Source organism: Gymnoscopelus microlampas, assembly GCF_963454915.1.
Source record: "Gymnoscopelus microlampas genome assembly, chromosome: 2".
In the NCBI taxonomy this organism is placed as follows: Eukaryota; Metazoa; Chordata; class Actinopteri; order Myctophiformes; family Myctophidae; genus Gymnoscopelus; species Gymnoscopelus microlampas.
Genome location: NC_139939.1, coordinates 29,849,181 through 29,865,903, shown reverse-complemented (window position 1 = coordinate 29,865,903; position 16,723 = coordinate 29,849,181). Strand labels below are relative to the sequence as shown.

General features: G+C 40.8%; 2 protein-coding genes across 7 annotated transcripts in view; both read left to right on the top strand.

The window, feature by feature from the left end:
- Window positions 1-797: 797 nt before the first annotated feature.
- cryba1l2 (crystallin, beta A1, like 2) lies at window positions 798-4,438 on the top strand (the record flags this gene model as incomplete). Its single annotated transcript, XM_084046936.1, has 5 exons — window positions 798-872; window positions 1,297-1,415; window positions 2,809-2,950; window positions 3,525-3,667; window positions 4,291-4,438. 5 exons carry the CDS (start codon window positions 798-800, stop codon window positions 4,436-4,438), a joined length of 627 nt encoding a protein of 208 aa, XP_083903062.1.
- Window positions 4,439-10,287: 5,849 nt separating this feature from the next.
- ctnnd1 (catenin (cadherin-associated protein), delta 1) overlaps window positions 10,288-16,723 on the top strand; it is a 42,118-nt gene continuing 35,682 nt past the window's right edge. For 5 of the 6 annotated variants that reach the window (XM_084045225.1, XM_084045223.1, XM_084045224.1 and 2 more), the window contains exons 1-2: window positions 10,288-10,407; window positions 11,059-11,197. The gene's annotated coding sequence lies outside the window, so the exon portion shown is untranslated. Of the gene's footprint in view, window positions 10,408-11,058; window positions 11,198-12,085; window positions 12,194-16,723 lie in introns of those variants that run through there. The other variant, XM_084045226.1, reaches the window with a different exon arrangement.

The following is a 16,723-nucleotide window of genomic DNA, read 5'->3' as shown; positions in this document are numbered from 1 at the left end:
TAACTGAGAGAGAGAGATGAAGCAGCCCCCCCCCATAACATATTGTATTTGTGTTAAATGTGTGTTTTCAGACATTTAACACACTTAAACCTGGCTTCAATACTTTGTAAACTTGACCGTTGGCTCGGTACTTGGTCTGCTCTTTTCTCCCTCTACACCAAACCTCTTTGTCTAAAATAGCCGATCTACAAACTCACAACGCCTCGCGCTGCAAGGCGTTGTAAGCTTGTAGATCTGCTATTTTTGGTTAATGTTCCCCCTCAGAATAGGGATGCTAGGGTTCAAGTGGTTAATGTGAAAATTGCGTCCTATCACACAAAGATTTGGCAGACCCCCTAGGAGTCCCAGACCCCCTGTTGAAGACCCCTGATCTACATCATCATGTGTGTCATCATTGCTGTGATTTTGATTAGCTTTGAATAGTTTTGATTAGCCTGAAAACTTTTTTAACCCACTGCCAATCAAGAGGAATTTGAATACAAGTATAGCCAATAAATGTCCCAATGAGTTGTATTTATAGCCTATCCGTGAAGTAAAATAGCCTATGATAATACTTAATCATTTACTAATTTACTAATATGTATTTTCATGGGCCCTATTTCATTTTATTTAATTTGTCATTTTTTCCCACCTTATTTTGGTTAGGCCTATGCTCTAATTTAGACAATATGTTGCTGAATGCAAGCACAGGCCTCTAGAAAATGTGTTTCATCAATTGATTGTTTTGGCTGCCATTCTAATGCATTTGTTTCTCTCTCTCTCCCCTTCTCTCTTTCTCTCTCACTCTCTTTCTAGAAATGAATAGGGCTACTAAATCTCACATGACCTCATCCATGTACTTCCCAGGCATGGGTATGGCCCCCTTTTTTAAGGTAACACACACACATACACACACACACACACACACACACACACTCGCGCGCGCACACACACACGCACACGCACACGCACACGCACACGCACACGCACACGCACACGCACACACATACACATACACACACATACAGAGAGAGAGAGAGAGAGTATAACATCCACAGTATTAATGTGACACTTAAGACCTATTCAAACATTTTAAAAAGTAGCTGATCTACAAGCTCACAACACAACACATCGCACCGTGACACATTGAGCTTGACTTGTAGATATGGTATTTTTGAACATTTTTGAAAACTTCTGGCTATAATTAATGACACGCCCAAAATAGGGATGCCCTGAGTGAAAGTTATTAAATGAGAACATGTGCACCTTTCCATGGTGACAGCAGCACACTCATCATACACCTGTTCCCACCTGCAGGTGACGGTCTTTGAGCAGGAGCACTTCCAGGGCAGGTGCCAGGAGTTCACAGCTGAGTGCTGCAACATCCACGACTGTGGTTTTGACTACATCCGCTCCATCCGCGTGGAGAGTGGAGCGTGAGTCACACACCCTGTACGCATGTCTGTGTGAACGACTGATAGTGTGTGTGTGTGTGTGTGTGTGTGTGTGTGTGTGCGCGCGCGCGCTCGCGCGTGTGTGTGCGTGTGTGTGTGCGCATGTCTGTGTGAACGACTGATAGTGTGTGTGTGTGTGTGCGTGCGTGCGTGCGTGCGTGCGTGCGTGCGTGCGTGCGTGCGTGTGTGTGTGTCTGAAAGTGAGCTCAGTGTGAGAAAGAGAGACAGAGTGTGATAGAGGTAGAAAATGAGATCGATGCTGTGGTGTATGATTTGTCATGTCCCTATATAATGGAACCGGAAATATAGCATGTCACCTTTCTTTCTGACGTCAGTCAGTCCTCTGTACTGGCAAGAACATGATCGAAATCTTTGTTCCAAAATAGTAACTGTACAGATAAAACGCTGTTAGCAGGGTACCCAGCGTTGCGTGGGGGAAATAGGACAAAGTACTTGGAGGCCAGTCTTGGAGGTCATCTATGATGTCAGCTCTATAACGTCAGAGACCTACATATCTATATATAAGTTTCTCACATCTTGAGAATGCAACAACATAAGGAATAAGCACTTCAGGTTATTTCCTACGAAATATCTGCCCAGGTTAATATCAAAGGATGCCGCAGGTCATTTAAAATCTTCCCTCATGCCATGATTGGCCCCCGGGCTGTACTTTGTCTGATGTAGTTGGTTTAACTTGTATGTCAACAGTAATTTTTCATGAAATCCTAGTTTTGTAACTGCCAGATTTATTTTTAAATGGTTGGATCAGCTTATTTTGTAATTAAGCTTTTGGTGGTGCTGTTACACTTTCCGAAGGGTGCTATCTACTTAAATGCATGAAAGTGTGTGTTCACACCTGGCAAGTAGAAACACTTTGTTTCCACAAGAACAACCTGGTGTGGAATTTACCACCATGTCCAGAGGTGAAAATGATTCACGTCAGTAGTAGTTTTTCAAAAACTTTTCACAACTTTTGGAAGCCTACCGCCTGAGACCTTTCTTTCTTTTTTTTTTTACTAACTCACAATTCATAGTGTGCATTTAATTAAAGTTGGTCTCATTACTCTATCTAATCACTCTGTGTCTCAGAGGAGGGCTGTGGACAGATCAGAAACCTGCCTACCAATGACATGATACAGACAGTCTCTTCCTGGAAAGTTAGCATGCTAAAATAGACTGTTCTTGCGTTAATAAAAAATACAAATAAAAGTTTTAAACATTGTTGCCTCCTCTGAGACACAGACCTAATAGGCAAAACATTTTACCATCTTTTAATAAGCATTAGTGAGTAGCAAATACACAGAAGTATGAAGATACGTTGAAAATGAGTGACGTGGTCCTCCAATCAATGTCTTGCTTTCATCCCTCTGTCCAGTTGGGTGGGTTATGAGCACCATGACTTCCAGGGACAGCAGTTCATTCTGGAGAGGGGAGAGTACCCCCACTGGGATGCCTACAGCGGTTCCCTGTCCTACCATGTGGAGCGCCTCATGTCCTTCCGCCCCATCTACTGTGCCGTGAGTAGCCTACCTGGGAGTGGATAAGAGGGAAAGAGAGAGAGAGAGAGAGAGAGAGAGAGAGAGAGAGAGAGAGAGAGAGAGAGAGAGAGAGAGAGAGAGAGAGAGAGAGAGAGAGAGTGAGGGAGCCAGAGAGAGAGAGAGAGAGAGAGAGAGGTAGAATGGCAGAGAGAGGGGACAGAAACAGAGAGAGAGACTAGGAGGTAGAATGGCAGAGAGAGGGGACAGAAACAGAGAGAGAGACTAGGAGGTAGAGAAAGAGACAGGCAAGAGACATGGAGAGCAGAAGAAACCGTATATGTAGTTGATTTTGATGAATGATGATGACTTACAGTTTTGACTAATAAGTGGGAGGAAGAATGCTTAGGAAAAGTATAGGAGAGGGAGAAAAGATGAGTGAGTGAGTGAGTGAGTGAGTGAGTGAGTGAGTGAGTGAGTGAGTGAGTGAGTGAGTGAGTGAGTGAGTGAGTGAGTGAATGAATGAATGAATGAATGAATGAATGACGATACCCCTCCTTATTCTTTCACTGAGCATGTCCATTCACGAAAAACATTAACTCTGGCTCCCCCCCAGGCTCACCAGAGCAGCCGTATGACCATCTTCGAGAGGGAGAACTTCATGGGCCGTTGCACTGAGCTGTGTGACGACTACCCCTCCCTGCAGGCCATGGGCTGGTGCATGCCTGAGGTGGGCTCCATGCACGTGCAGTGTGGAGCGTAAGTTTAATGCATGAGCGTGGTCACACGCTCACTCATACGATCAGAATCATCAGTTTATGTTTCACTTTCTCCAACAAGCTTTTCGGTATAGTACCTGCATTGTGGGGATTAACATTTTTATTGATACTGAAAAACAGTCAAATCTCCATTCAGTTACATTTGTACACTCTGAGTTACAAATGGATTAATTCAACACTCTAAGGACTTTACTGTGTAAATGTCTCCCCTCTGCTGGCCCGCTGATCAAACCAATGTGTTGGAACTTTGATAATTTTGTTACCATGAAATTCAAAACCATTAGGGTCTATAATCACAAAATTATGAAAGATTTAACTGCCAGCATGAGATTAGTTTAGATTTAAACCCTCTAGTTGGACCTGAGTTGGCTCTGTACTTTGACAAATGTGTATTTTTTTCTCTCTACAACAAATCTCTTTGCCAAAATGTGCCGATCTACAAGCTCACAACGCGTCACACAAATTCTGAAGAATTCTGAACATCTTCTTCTGTACATTTTTGAAAAATATAAAATGCCAAATGTTACGATAAGATGCAACTTGTGACTTATTATCGAACTTTCCTCATCACTCCTCTCCCTCTCTCTCTCTCTCTCTCTCTAGGTTTGTGTGTTATGAGTACCCTGGCTACAGAGGCCAGCAGTACATCATGGAGTGTGAAAGACACAGTGGAGACTATCAGCACTGGAGGAACTGGGGCTCTCACTGTCAGACCCCTAAGATCCAGTCCATCAGACGCATCTATCATTAAGAGACCAGACCAATCAGGGGCAGAAAGAGCCTTGGTCTGGGCTTAGACTTGGATCTGGTTCTCCTGTATGGGTCCTCATGGTCCCTGGGCCAAGAGTCTGAGTTTGAGTTTGGACCTGGGCTGATGCTTCCAATCCCACTTTTCAGATGCGCAGCCACAAGGCCTAACCCAGTCAGAACATTGACACATTTCAACCAACAGTCCCAAACAGATTATGTTCCCCATAACATTCATACTACATTCATGCCTCTGTTTTATTCTTTGTTAATTCACTGACAGAGAATTCTTTTTTATTTTCTTTCTGTAGTTCCTTTTTTCTTTTTCTTTTTTAAATATGACTGAAATAAAATTTAGAGTCTGTGCATGAGAAATAATTTCTATCATTTCTGTGTGAATGTGAGCACGCATGATTGGTTGCTTCAAGTAGAATCAAGCACCTAATGGTGAAAAATTGGAAGTTAGTCCACCACAAGCAGGAAGGAGAGAGAAAGGGAGAAAATATATATCAATCCTACAGAGACATTTAAACATGCAATTCATTATGTTAAATAACTATCCTGTAACACCAGTAGTCATGTATGCTCTCCCCAAGGTGCACAAGTCCTTGGAAAAACATCCTGGATAATTGGTTATCGACCTATCTAGACAGCTTCTTACACCATCATCTTATTTGAAAGACATAGGGGGCTTAATTAAGAACTTAACTGACACTAATGTCCAATCACCAACATCTGAAGTGTATAGCTTGTCCCATGTTGTCACTATGGATGTTGTCTAATTGTACACCACCAACCAACATATCCCAAGTAGCGTTAAAGGCCTAACGCTTTTATTTTTCTGGTATCCATGGCTGATCCCGTTTTGACTTGAAACACTTTTGTGTTTGGTGAGCTGTTCTATTTGCTACTCAGGTGGTGTGTCAGTGGCTTCAGGTTTTGGCCCTGATTTTGCCAAACTGTGTATGAGCTACTTGGAACATAGTTTTACTCTTCAAAATAAACCTTTATCTGACCATAGTCGTATGTATAAGAAATATATTGATACCCCCTACTATCATATTTAATGTTGAGTATAGCAGGCTACTCATGGGGTTTATTTTCTTCACAGTAGAATCCTGAGTGTTAAAGCAATATTGGAACTTTGGTTGAACCTTGTTGTGTAGCTACCTAGCCTAGTCCAAATATGGTTGATAATTTCCACTGTTGCTTCTTTGATCGAGGACCCGGATTCCATTCAAAAATGTACAAAAATCCCACTTTTAGCACATAACTAAAAAATATCAGTCACTCCTGTTACCTACACATTTTTCAACAATATTTGGATTTATGTCTGCACTTACATCCTATCCAGCTGTACAAAGTTCAACATTGCTTTAACTCTTGGAGCACAACAATGAACATTCAACTGGGTGACACTGGGTGTCTTCAAGACAAGCAGAAATTGATCGGAGGTAAGGTAGGCTTAGAGGTTGGCAGTAGTCGTTTGGAATATATACTATACTGCTAATATTATAGTATTACAGGATTTCAGAAACAGCAGGGCTGAGGTCTGGTGGGGGACTAAATCCAGTGGGGACTATATTCCAGCCTAGCTGGAATATAAACTTTTAATACAGATTATTAATTATCTAATTTCAGAACTCTTGGATTGAATAAAATATTTTTATTGAGCATAACATTTCAGCATAGATATCTGAAGCATATAGTTTGGCATCAGGGCTCTGTCACTATTCATTCCTTGTAAGCATGACAAATGTATTATTAAGTGATTACGGGAATTAATGAAGACCCCAAAGGGGAATATAGAAACAGAGCCTCCTGCCTAGTTTCTGCTGGGGCGGCGGTGGGATTGCAAAACGTATAGGGCAGCAGCAGACAGCGAGGCAATGGACTGCAGAGGCAGCAGGGCAGCACAGCGAGCCTCGTGGAGGAGATGCAAGGAATGATCAGGTAGGCAGGGAACTTTAAAGAGGTGGTGCCATGGTTTTGCACTTTTTCTGTTTTTCATGTGTCTATGAGGTTGATAGAACTTCATTAAGCCCCCTGGTGGTGTTTTTATGGTGTTTTAAGTGTTCTCTGACTATTTTGAGTTTCTTCCTGGAGGCCGAAACCTTGAGGGTCAAACGTGCCAATAGAAAAACAGCACTTTAATGACACAGTAAAATTATACCCTCCCCCTCATTATCATAACACAACAGGTGTGGGCATGAGGAGGAGGAGGGACTAGGACAGGTGGGTGGTGCTAAGGTGGTGGAGGAGGTGCTAAGGTGAGAACCAGGTATACTTAATGAACTGTCCACATAAAAACTTCATTTTAACACTTTCTGTACACTTTTTTGAAAAACATATTCCTCCTAGTATAACAATAATACCTGATGATTATGTTTTGGGGGGGGGGGAAATCACTGAAAATCACGGCACCCCGTCTTTAAATAGCCTGCCCTGATCAGATGAAGAGTGCATGTGACTGGTCACCTGTTCAGGGTTTGGCGAGCTGCTTTGAGTTGTCTGCCTGAACTACCACTGCAGGCTTCGCATCATATAAATTATATCATAATATAATATAAATATAACATAAATGATACTATATAATTGTTTTAATATAGAATTTATCTGAGGCTATCAACTAATCTAGTGGTTCTCAAACTACTTTCAAGGACCTCCATAACAATAAGAGTGTATAATGGACCCTTACAGTACTTTTGGTTCCATTTACGCTCTCAGAGTTACAGACAGGGTCCATTTGAAACCCCCTCAAGGAACCCTGAGGGTCCCTGGACCCCACTTTGACAACCATTGAACTAATCTGTTGAATTCTCTAATATGAGCAACTGTGAACTCACATGGTAACACAAATGCCTGACAAATCAGACCATATAAGATGAAGGCTTAGATTATGGCACTATTTTATGAAACTATAAGTCAAGTCTCTTGTCTTTTTTTTTCATCTCTGCTGGAAAGTTGTCCTTCAGAAGATCTGTGAACCACTGTAGCTGAATGTGTCATATAGCACTGAATAACATGTTTTTATCCATTTTATTTTCAAGTTATATTCATAGTTGTTGCAGACAAATGGTGTTATAATAACAAGTATTAACAAGTAGCCTACAGTCCTGGTCATCATTCCCACATGAAATTTGGTTGGTTGGTTGGTGGGTGGGTGGGTGGGTGTCGTCGTCCTCGTCGTCGTCGTCGTCGTTGTTGTTGTTGTTGTAGTTGTTGTTGTTGTTGTTGTTGATGTTGTTGTTCTGAGTTGTGTCTCAGTTTTCTCAATCTGGATTTGTCTTGAGAGACTATACAGCCAAGAAATGCATGTATATTTCACACTATACAAAATGGACCGTGAGACTATATTTCTAAGACACATTTATTCATCACTCAAAATATGTTTTGCTCCTATATACATTTTTAAACATACAAAGTAGATTTTTCTGGACATGAAAAATATGAAGCCGGCTTTCTGTTCACTTGTCATTTGAAGTGTGCTATGTGCCTTGTGAGCCATTAGATGGCAGCAATAATGTATTTATGCAAATGATTTGTTCCCCAACCTCCACTTGATATTTTTTCTTGCCTGATCTCAACTTTAAAGCCCTATGAGTTATAATGTATGCAATAACACATACATTATAAGCCTTGCATTATGTTGCATGTTTTAGAAAAATAAAAATAAAATGGAGAATCTGCTTTGAAGAAGAAAACGGAGGAGGAACAAGCAGTGATCAGGATTAACCCTGATCACATGAAATGGTGATTGATGTCAAACTATGATAATCAATGATGGCAATTATTTGGTTGTAACTCTTTGTAGCCCCTCTGATCATTACGTCCCATAGCCTATCTTAGCCCCTGGGCAGTAATTCATAAACTCGTGCCCATTGTTTTATGAAGCACAGCAGTTTCCTGGTATGGGTGAATATCTAAAATGTTATTGATATATAATAATCACTGTCAGGGACAGCCTACAATGGCACCCAATGGTACCAGTTCCTCCTGTTTTTGAGTTACACATTGGCTCTGTTTGCCATCATACTTGGATTCAAATATCTCTACTCATGCAGCTGAATATGGGTTTAAAGGTACTGACAAAATATAATATGAAAACATATTACTAGTGAAATTTGAAGGTTTTCGAAGACATTCAGTTTTAGTCACAACTTGATTGTGTGATGATCAAATTTGATCCAAATTTCAAGGTTAGTGTTTTCAGAGCTGCCTTTTTTGTTAAGGCAAGTACTGTATTCATTTAAACAGTGTGTTCAGTAAAGAATGACACATCAGCTAAACTGAGACAAATTGTATTTGAATAAAATCCACTAATCAATTAATCTTTTGTAAAACTATTGCTTGATGTACAATTGCGTTAAGGTTCAAATATGGTCCAGGTTTAAGTAAAACATTATATGGTTGTTAAAATCATATATGTTTGTGACAATTATAAGAAGAATTGAAATGTAAGTATGGAACACATGTTCAAGTTAAGTTAAAGTTTATTTATGAAGCACATACAAATGTATCTCAAGGTGCATTCACAAATGAGCACAGAAGTGCACACACACAGCAGACAAACACCAATCAACATAATATTCAGTATTATTAACATGTAAGCTGAAAGAGACATTTTAGTGTAACGTCTAGGCAGGACAGCAGGCAAGCTGTTCCATTTAATAGGAGCATAAATAATAAATGTTTAGTTCACCAGATTTTGATCTTGACGTATTCAGATACAACAGGATGCCTTTCTAAATGCATAAAAGTGAAAGTGACAGAAAAACAAAGTTGTACTCAGTTTGAGGTATCTTTTACTTTAGTGGAGCATTTAACATTTTTTTGTGGAAAATGTTGTACTTTTACTCCACTATATTTGAAAACTTTAGTTACTAGTTACTTTTTAGATTTAGATTGTTATTACTAAACATACATGAACCACTTAAGCTCTATATATATTTCTGCTAGTTGAAAATAGCTGATCAAGCTCACAACGCATTGCATCGCGATGCGTTGTGAGCTTGTAGATCTGCTATTTTGTTGTACTTTCACTTTTGGTACTTAAGTAGGCCTATATAGGCCTATTGAGGCCAATACTTTTGTACTTTTACTTAAAGGAGGAGTTCACACAAAAATGACTTATCTTCTATCAATTGCACACCTCATGAAGCATTGAATCCATGGATTATTTTTTGTTTTTGTCGCATTCCTAAGCAAATAATTTGATTCCCATCTCCTACCGGCTAATGTATGCGGTAGGAGACACAAAGTAGACTCTTTGTGTCTCCTACCGGAAATACACCCGGTCATCAAATTATTGGCTTAGGAATGCCACAAAAAATAAAAATAAATCCATGAATTCAAGGCTTCATGGGGTGTGCAATTGATAGAAAATAAGTAATTTTATGGGTGAACTCCTCCTTTAAGTAAATTCTGAATACCATACTTTTTGTGGTATTGATACTTTTACTCAAGTAAAAAAATATATACTTCTTCCAAGTGTCCCACTTTAGCAAAAAGTCAGCCTAGAGAGAGATAAAAGAAATGCACTAAAATGCATCAAAACTTGTTTCGGTTATGTCTAGAGAGTAAAGTGTCCCAGTTTAATTGAATTCACTTAACACGCTTCAAATAGATTCCCCATGTACTGCCAAAAATATGCAAATACATTTTGGACTTTAAAATATATTTTCATGCACACATACAGTTAAGTTTTCAGATAATACAGGCCTACATTATTTGTTACGTTATATAAGCATGCTATCTTCCAATACAATATTCTGCACATGTGCTTGCATATGCATCCATCCATATATGCATATAGATAAATATTATTTAAACTGTTTATTTAAATAAATAAACAAACGAGGGGGGAAATGGCGTTCGGCCACAGACGGGATTAAAACACATATCTACTGAAAAATACGGACTAATACATTGCACAAAGACTCCGAAGCGCGAGTTAACACTTGGGGCGACCGGGTAAGCACCTTATATATATTTTTAGCGGTGCCAGCCGCTCTACACTTGACTATGTCCGTCCGTATGTCCGTTTGAGCCTGGATGTCCGTTTGAGCCTGGATGTCCGTTTGTCCGTTTGAGCCTGGATGTCCGTTTGAGCACGGGCTTTAAACAGCTATAACTCCAGTTCGCAGCATGCCAGCAAGTCCAAATTTGGTATGTGGACTTAGACCACCAATAGGGACGAGCATTGACTGCTGAAGCCCCGCCCCGCCCTATTATAGCGCCACCAGGAGGCCACTGGCTTTAAACAGCTATAACTCCAGTTTGCAGCATGCCACCAAGTCCAAATTTGGTATGTGGACTTAGACCACCAATAGGGACGAGCATTAATTGCTGAAGCCCCGCCCCGCCCTATTATGGCGCCACCAGGAGGCCACTCACCAAAGGCACCGCTTCCTTCACACAGGGTGCGATTTTTTGTATAGGTACGGAGAAGTACGGGCTTTACTGGTGAAAGCGCAGGACGCACTGGGTGCTAGCCAAGACTATCGTAGATACGAAAGTAAAAGTCAAGACTCGATACAATACATATCATTTATGATAGCATTGGTCCAAGGCTACAGTAGACGGTCAGTTACTGTTTACACATGACATTTTTGTTGCACATAGAAAAAGCTTCACCTGATTTGGGCCCTACCTATCCTGGAGCCCCCTCCCTTTCCCCCAGCGAGGAGAGAGAGAGGAAGGAAGAGGAGGACAAGTGAACAAGCAGCCGCCCAGAGAGAGGAGCACAACAAACTTTATCTAGGTGGGTGTCTCGCTGTTTTTACCATTCTCTTGTGATTTGTCAGTGTGTAGACCTTTAGTTCAGATTTAGGCGTTTATTTGATCATGCTATGTGCACATTGTTATCTTACAACCGTGCTCAAATCGAAGTGTATAAAAGCCTACAGATCGAGCTGCGAGCCAAACACCAAACTCGTCCCGATCCCGAACAGAGAGCACTCGTAGCATATGTTGCGTTTTTTGCCCTAAAACTTCACCAGTCAGAGCGGCCAGCGTGACCGCAGTCACATTTCCCCTTACTTATAACAGTGATTCTCAGCAAACTTTTCAGGCCGTGACCCCCCCCCCCCCCCCCCCAATAATTATTATTTGAACTGGACACCCCCCAAAATAATCATATTTGAACTGGAGACCCCACCCACCCTGACAAGCACTTGCTGCTATTTTCACCATTTATCTGTGGAACCGAGTCAAACTAAATGTAATGCCCATACATTCCAAGTGCTTGTCAGGGTCAACACATACGGAATGTATGTTTTGATCCGGTTCCACAGATAAATATGGTGAAAATCGCAGATCTACAAGCTTGTAGATCGGCTATATTCACAATGTTTGCCTCGTTCTTATATTATTTGACAATGTGGCCAATGTTGGCCAGTTTTTGTAGTATCATTTGTTGACCAATGTTCTCGCAGTAATGGTTTAATTACATTTTGGGGGGTATTAAAAAGGTCTTAAAAGTCCTTAAATGGTCACTTTACTGTCATCTGGGGACCCCCCAAAATCATGTGGGGCTCACAGGTTGAGAACCACTGACTTGTTAGAGCAGGGCACTTCGATGCCAAACACAGGAGCATTCCACATTGGATGTGTAAAATGTTGGGGGCAAAAAAAGTACCCTAGGCGCAGCAGCAGCCAGAGTTGGTCGGTGCTTGGAGAGACAGAGAGGCAGGCCTAAAAACGGTCGCTTACACTCTGGACCTTTTGAAAAAAGAAGACGCGACATTCTCCTGACTGGGTAATAATGTGCTGCTTTGTGATTGTTATGGTTTGATACGGTCGTTTTTTCCCCCATTTATAATAATTTGGGGGGTAAAATAGAGGCTTTTTAATTAATTTAGTTAACTTAAAAAAGTGTTATTGATAGCGCAACGTTAATGGCGAGCTAAGTTGGCTAGCTAGCTAACGCTAGTTTAGCTGGCACTTAGTGTTTTTTCACTAGTTAGCGACGTTAACGAGTTTACACAGCTGCGTTGTCCAAAGAGCACACTATTGCTCTTCATGAAGAAAAAAAGAGAAAAGGAAAGCACTGATGGCGTTTGTAGCTGTTTAAAATAATGTCATTTACTGCATCTCTAGTATTCACCAAGCGAGCTTTCTTTAGGTTTTTTTGTTATTGAACGGCTTGATTTGTGGGTGGAAATCTCGTGCTCGTCGTTTTCTGCTGCTTTTGAGTAGAGAATGTAGTGTTAGTTAGCTGTTATGTGTGTTTATATCAATGCAAAATAATCTAAAACTAGACTCTAGAGATTCAATGGGGATGACAACCAACTTTACAGCCAGGTGAGAAGAATATACGGAAGTCCCCTCTCTGGCGTGTCATCCACCATAGGAATCAAAGTCCACTCTCGGCTTATTAATTTGTCATGAATTACATCATGCCACTTTGAATTCCACCTGAAACGCCCACTGTTTTCTACTGTTCTTAGCAAGCTACAGTCTGTGAGTGCTATGGAAGCATTTGGATAAATGCTTTTCAGTATTGTTAAGTTGGAATGAATATTATTGTTTGTAATGGCAACACCCCTTTCATGCTCCACCTGGTCTTTGATGTGGTCTGCCACATCGAAAAATACTTGGTCATTGTGTGTGTGTGTGTGTGTGTGTGTGTGTGTGTGTGTGTATTTGGGGGGGGGGGGAGCAGAACCTGTTTGTGTGGGGTGTGGTAGGGTGTTGGGCGTGGTTGTTGTTACATTATTCACGGCCTCTTGTCTAGAGGCTTCCGTCGCTGACACCTTCTCAACTTACAGTACTTCAGTGGCAAGGGATACCTCAAAGGGAAACCACCAAATACTTTGGAGTAGTATTTTTCAAATATTCAAAGAGGTTTTAGGTGTGTGACACTCACTCATACAAGTTTGTGAAGTGACTACATGTTCACAACACATGAAATGTTGGTAGTTCCTTGTGTATTACTTGGCCACTGGCTGTCCATCAACGTTACTATATATGTGCTTGTTTTAGCCAGCGGGCTACTTGCAGTTCTGGACTTCATAGTACAATGCCTATTTTCTAATAGACATTATTTTAAACAAAGAGATTGTAAAGCTGAATCGCTACATGTCGGCTGATCTAAAGTAACTGTGATTAGATGCGTCAAAGTGGCATAACCAGGGTACAACTCGTTTTCTTGTCTTGCAGTGTCGGACAATTCCCAAAAGTCACCCTGTCAGGTTTTAGCTATTATTTATTTTTCTAGCCAGCATGATTTTTTAGAATAGAACAGGGCTGCTATTTGTTATTTGCCTGTAAAGTAAATGTAATCAGACTGACAAATTCAATATTTACCAGCATTTGGACGGTTACATATGTAAATTATGTCACATCGTTATAATCAGCTGATCGGAAAGCTAATCTATTACAAAGAGATGTTTGTCATACTTGTCCATTCAGAAACCCTGCAGTCATAGGATATCTGAGGAAACAGAAGCCCTTTTCATAGATGGATCCCACAATATTGATAATCTTACATCATTATGCTGGCTTTGCTTTTTTACACAGAACCAAACCATGTTGGTGTACACTCTTCCCCATGTGTGCTTTGACATGGCATGCTGGTGTTCCTGAATCAGCATCTGCTTGATTTTCTTTGATTTACATCTTTATTGACTAAATGCATGCATATGCATATTGCATAAACATACACTCCAGTATTAAGGCTGGGACAGGTGGATTTTTGTAGGACAAGTGGAAGAGAGATGTACTTATCTGACTGGAAAAGTTAAAAGTTTTGCAATGAAAAACGAAATGAAAACACCCGGAGGTCAGATTCGATTGAAAGTTGAAACATTTCAAATGTGGAGACTGACAAGTGAGTATTGACGTCATAGATGACAGGCCACATGACCCCGGTCATCCACATGGCAGTCAACACTATTATTAGACTCTTGTTCTCTATTCCTCTCTCACACATGTGTACAGATCTTGAGATGACAGCTGTTGTCGGTAGATATGGAGCTGGGGAAATGACTGCACTCATATCATCCGCCTTATTTACTACTAATTTTCAGTGCTTCCAGATTACATACGGATAGGTGGAAGGAAGCATTTGGATTACGGAAGCCAACGCATCTTGAGAGACTAGTTCAGGACAGACTCACGACTCACTCCTATAGTAAGTTGAGTTCCATGGAAAATACTGTCTTTAATGACAGTGGTTCAGGTTGTAAAAATAGATGTGTTGAAGCACTTGAAATGATTTTAAAATGCGACAAAAAAACATCATTAGTGTGCGTTTGTGTGTGAGAGAGAGAGAGACAACATGAGATGCATCAGAAATAGGTTGGAGGAGAAAGTGAAGAGAAGCAGGCAGCAGTTGGAGGCAGAAAGCTGCATGGACATGGGACATGACACACCTCTGTCCTGCCTTATCGGCTGTCCCTTTTACACAGATGTTAATTTGGCTCTGTGACTACCCCCGCTGCCAGGCGTGCCCCCATTCTTGTGTCCGTACCAAGAGGTCGGCAGAATACCGGCGCAACATTCCCGCCTAGAACAGGCTGTCTAGATTTGGAAGTGATTGTGAATGAGTTTGGAGATTTTGCTGGCTTTTCATAAATTACCTCTTTATTTGACATCATATTGACCCTAGAGTTCCTCAGAAAATTCTGGATTTGCATCGATGTGTTGTTCATTTGTATGCACCTAAACGAATCCATTTTATTTCATTTTTTCCTTTTGTTTTATTGAACCTGGCTTTATCCAATTGATTGATGGTACTTCTGCATTTCACTATCATACTTTATGCTCAATGTGTTATAATGCTGTAATTTAAGACACGGAAGGAATAAGGGAAAGAGGCACGATCTGTGCTGAGATAGTGTGTTGAGTGTTTTGTAAGTCTGTGTAACATGTGTTTACATTTTGTATATATCTGGAATGTATCCAAATTATTTGTTTGTATTTTTATTGTTTTATATTTTATACTTGTTTGTTATATTATGTCATTGTCATACATATTTAGAAACCCCCAATAGAAAAGATTGGATTTGACTTTTCTCCTGCCTGCCAGAATGTATTACTAAGTGCTCATCTAGCTGACCATGGTTGTAGTTGCTCTGCTCAGTCAGTCACTCTAGCCAGAGGTATCATTTTTTAGCCTTGGTAATGACGGGCTTTCAGAGTGCACCATGGGTGTGTCACGCTGACACACGGAAGCTGTTTTCTTTTTTTACATTTGCCCTTCCTCTCACTCCCGAGCCCTCCAAATGGCTTCACCTGTGGTCTGTGTTGCTGTTAGAATTGTCTGTCAGTGTCTTTCTTTGTATTTTTTTCATTCTTATCAAGGCATGTGTTGAGAACGCTGAATAATAAGTGATCGTACAGGCCAAGTAGAGGAATCCCAGTGCAGAGTAGCTGTCAGTCAGTCAGTCAGTCCATAGTTGTATGGCTTTGGCTTTTAAACTGACTTGAATAGGAGGCTAGCTGAATTCAGAGTGCTGCTGTTTGACTTACTTTATGATTAACCACTGGTCACTGACTCACTGTACCTGCACCACTAGCCTCAACTGTAAGTACCACATTCTTGATAGTTTTTCGTTTGGGTCGTTTGCATGTTTTGTAATAAAATTAAGACATCAGATTTATGTTTTGTGGGACATAAAACCCATTTTCGTTTTGAAAGGCGGATGATAGATTGATAGATGCATACGATGGATGGATGGATAGATAGATTATGGGTTTCCTATTTTTGTGTGCTTTTTTCCTCCACTAGTGTGTGATCAGGGTAGGGGCCTGAAAGCGAGTGACAGGTGTGTATCTGGTTGCCTGGCAACATCAAGGCAGTAAGGCACTGCAAACTGCTGTGCTTTGTAGACTGCACAGAAAAGGCCGTGTGCACGTCCTGTGTTTTTCGCCCTGCAAAAGCTGTCTGGTTGGATCGACCAATGCCCTGTTTTGTGAAAGACTCGTCAGATCTTTTTCCTGTGCAGTTGAACATGTTGACAGAACTAGTCGCTTGGGCTGAAGAAGGGTGAACTGCCAACCAGAGAGTCGTTTGGATATCCAGTTATCCAGAACAGTCAATCCGACCGATATGCCCATATTTAGGCAAATATGGAGAATGGAGATCCTGCTGTCCATAAACGATCCATCAGGGATCTCCATATATGGGCATAAAAGGGAAACTGGCGGACAGACAGAAACGGAGATCTCCATATATAGGCCGAAAAGGGACACAGACGGGTACGGACTTGCATAGTTCCAGAGTATTTTATTAAAATAGATTATTTTTGTATAATTAAATTAAATTGATTAGTTTTATTAGGCT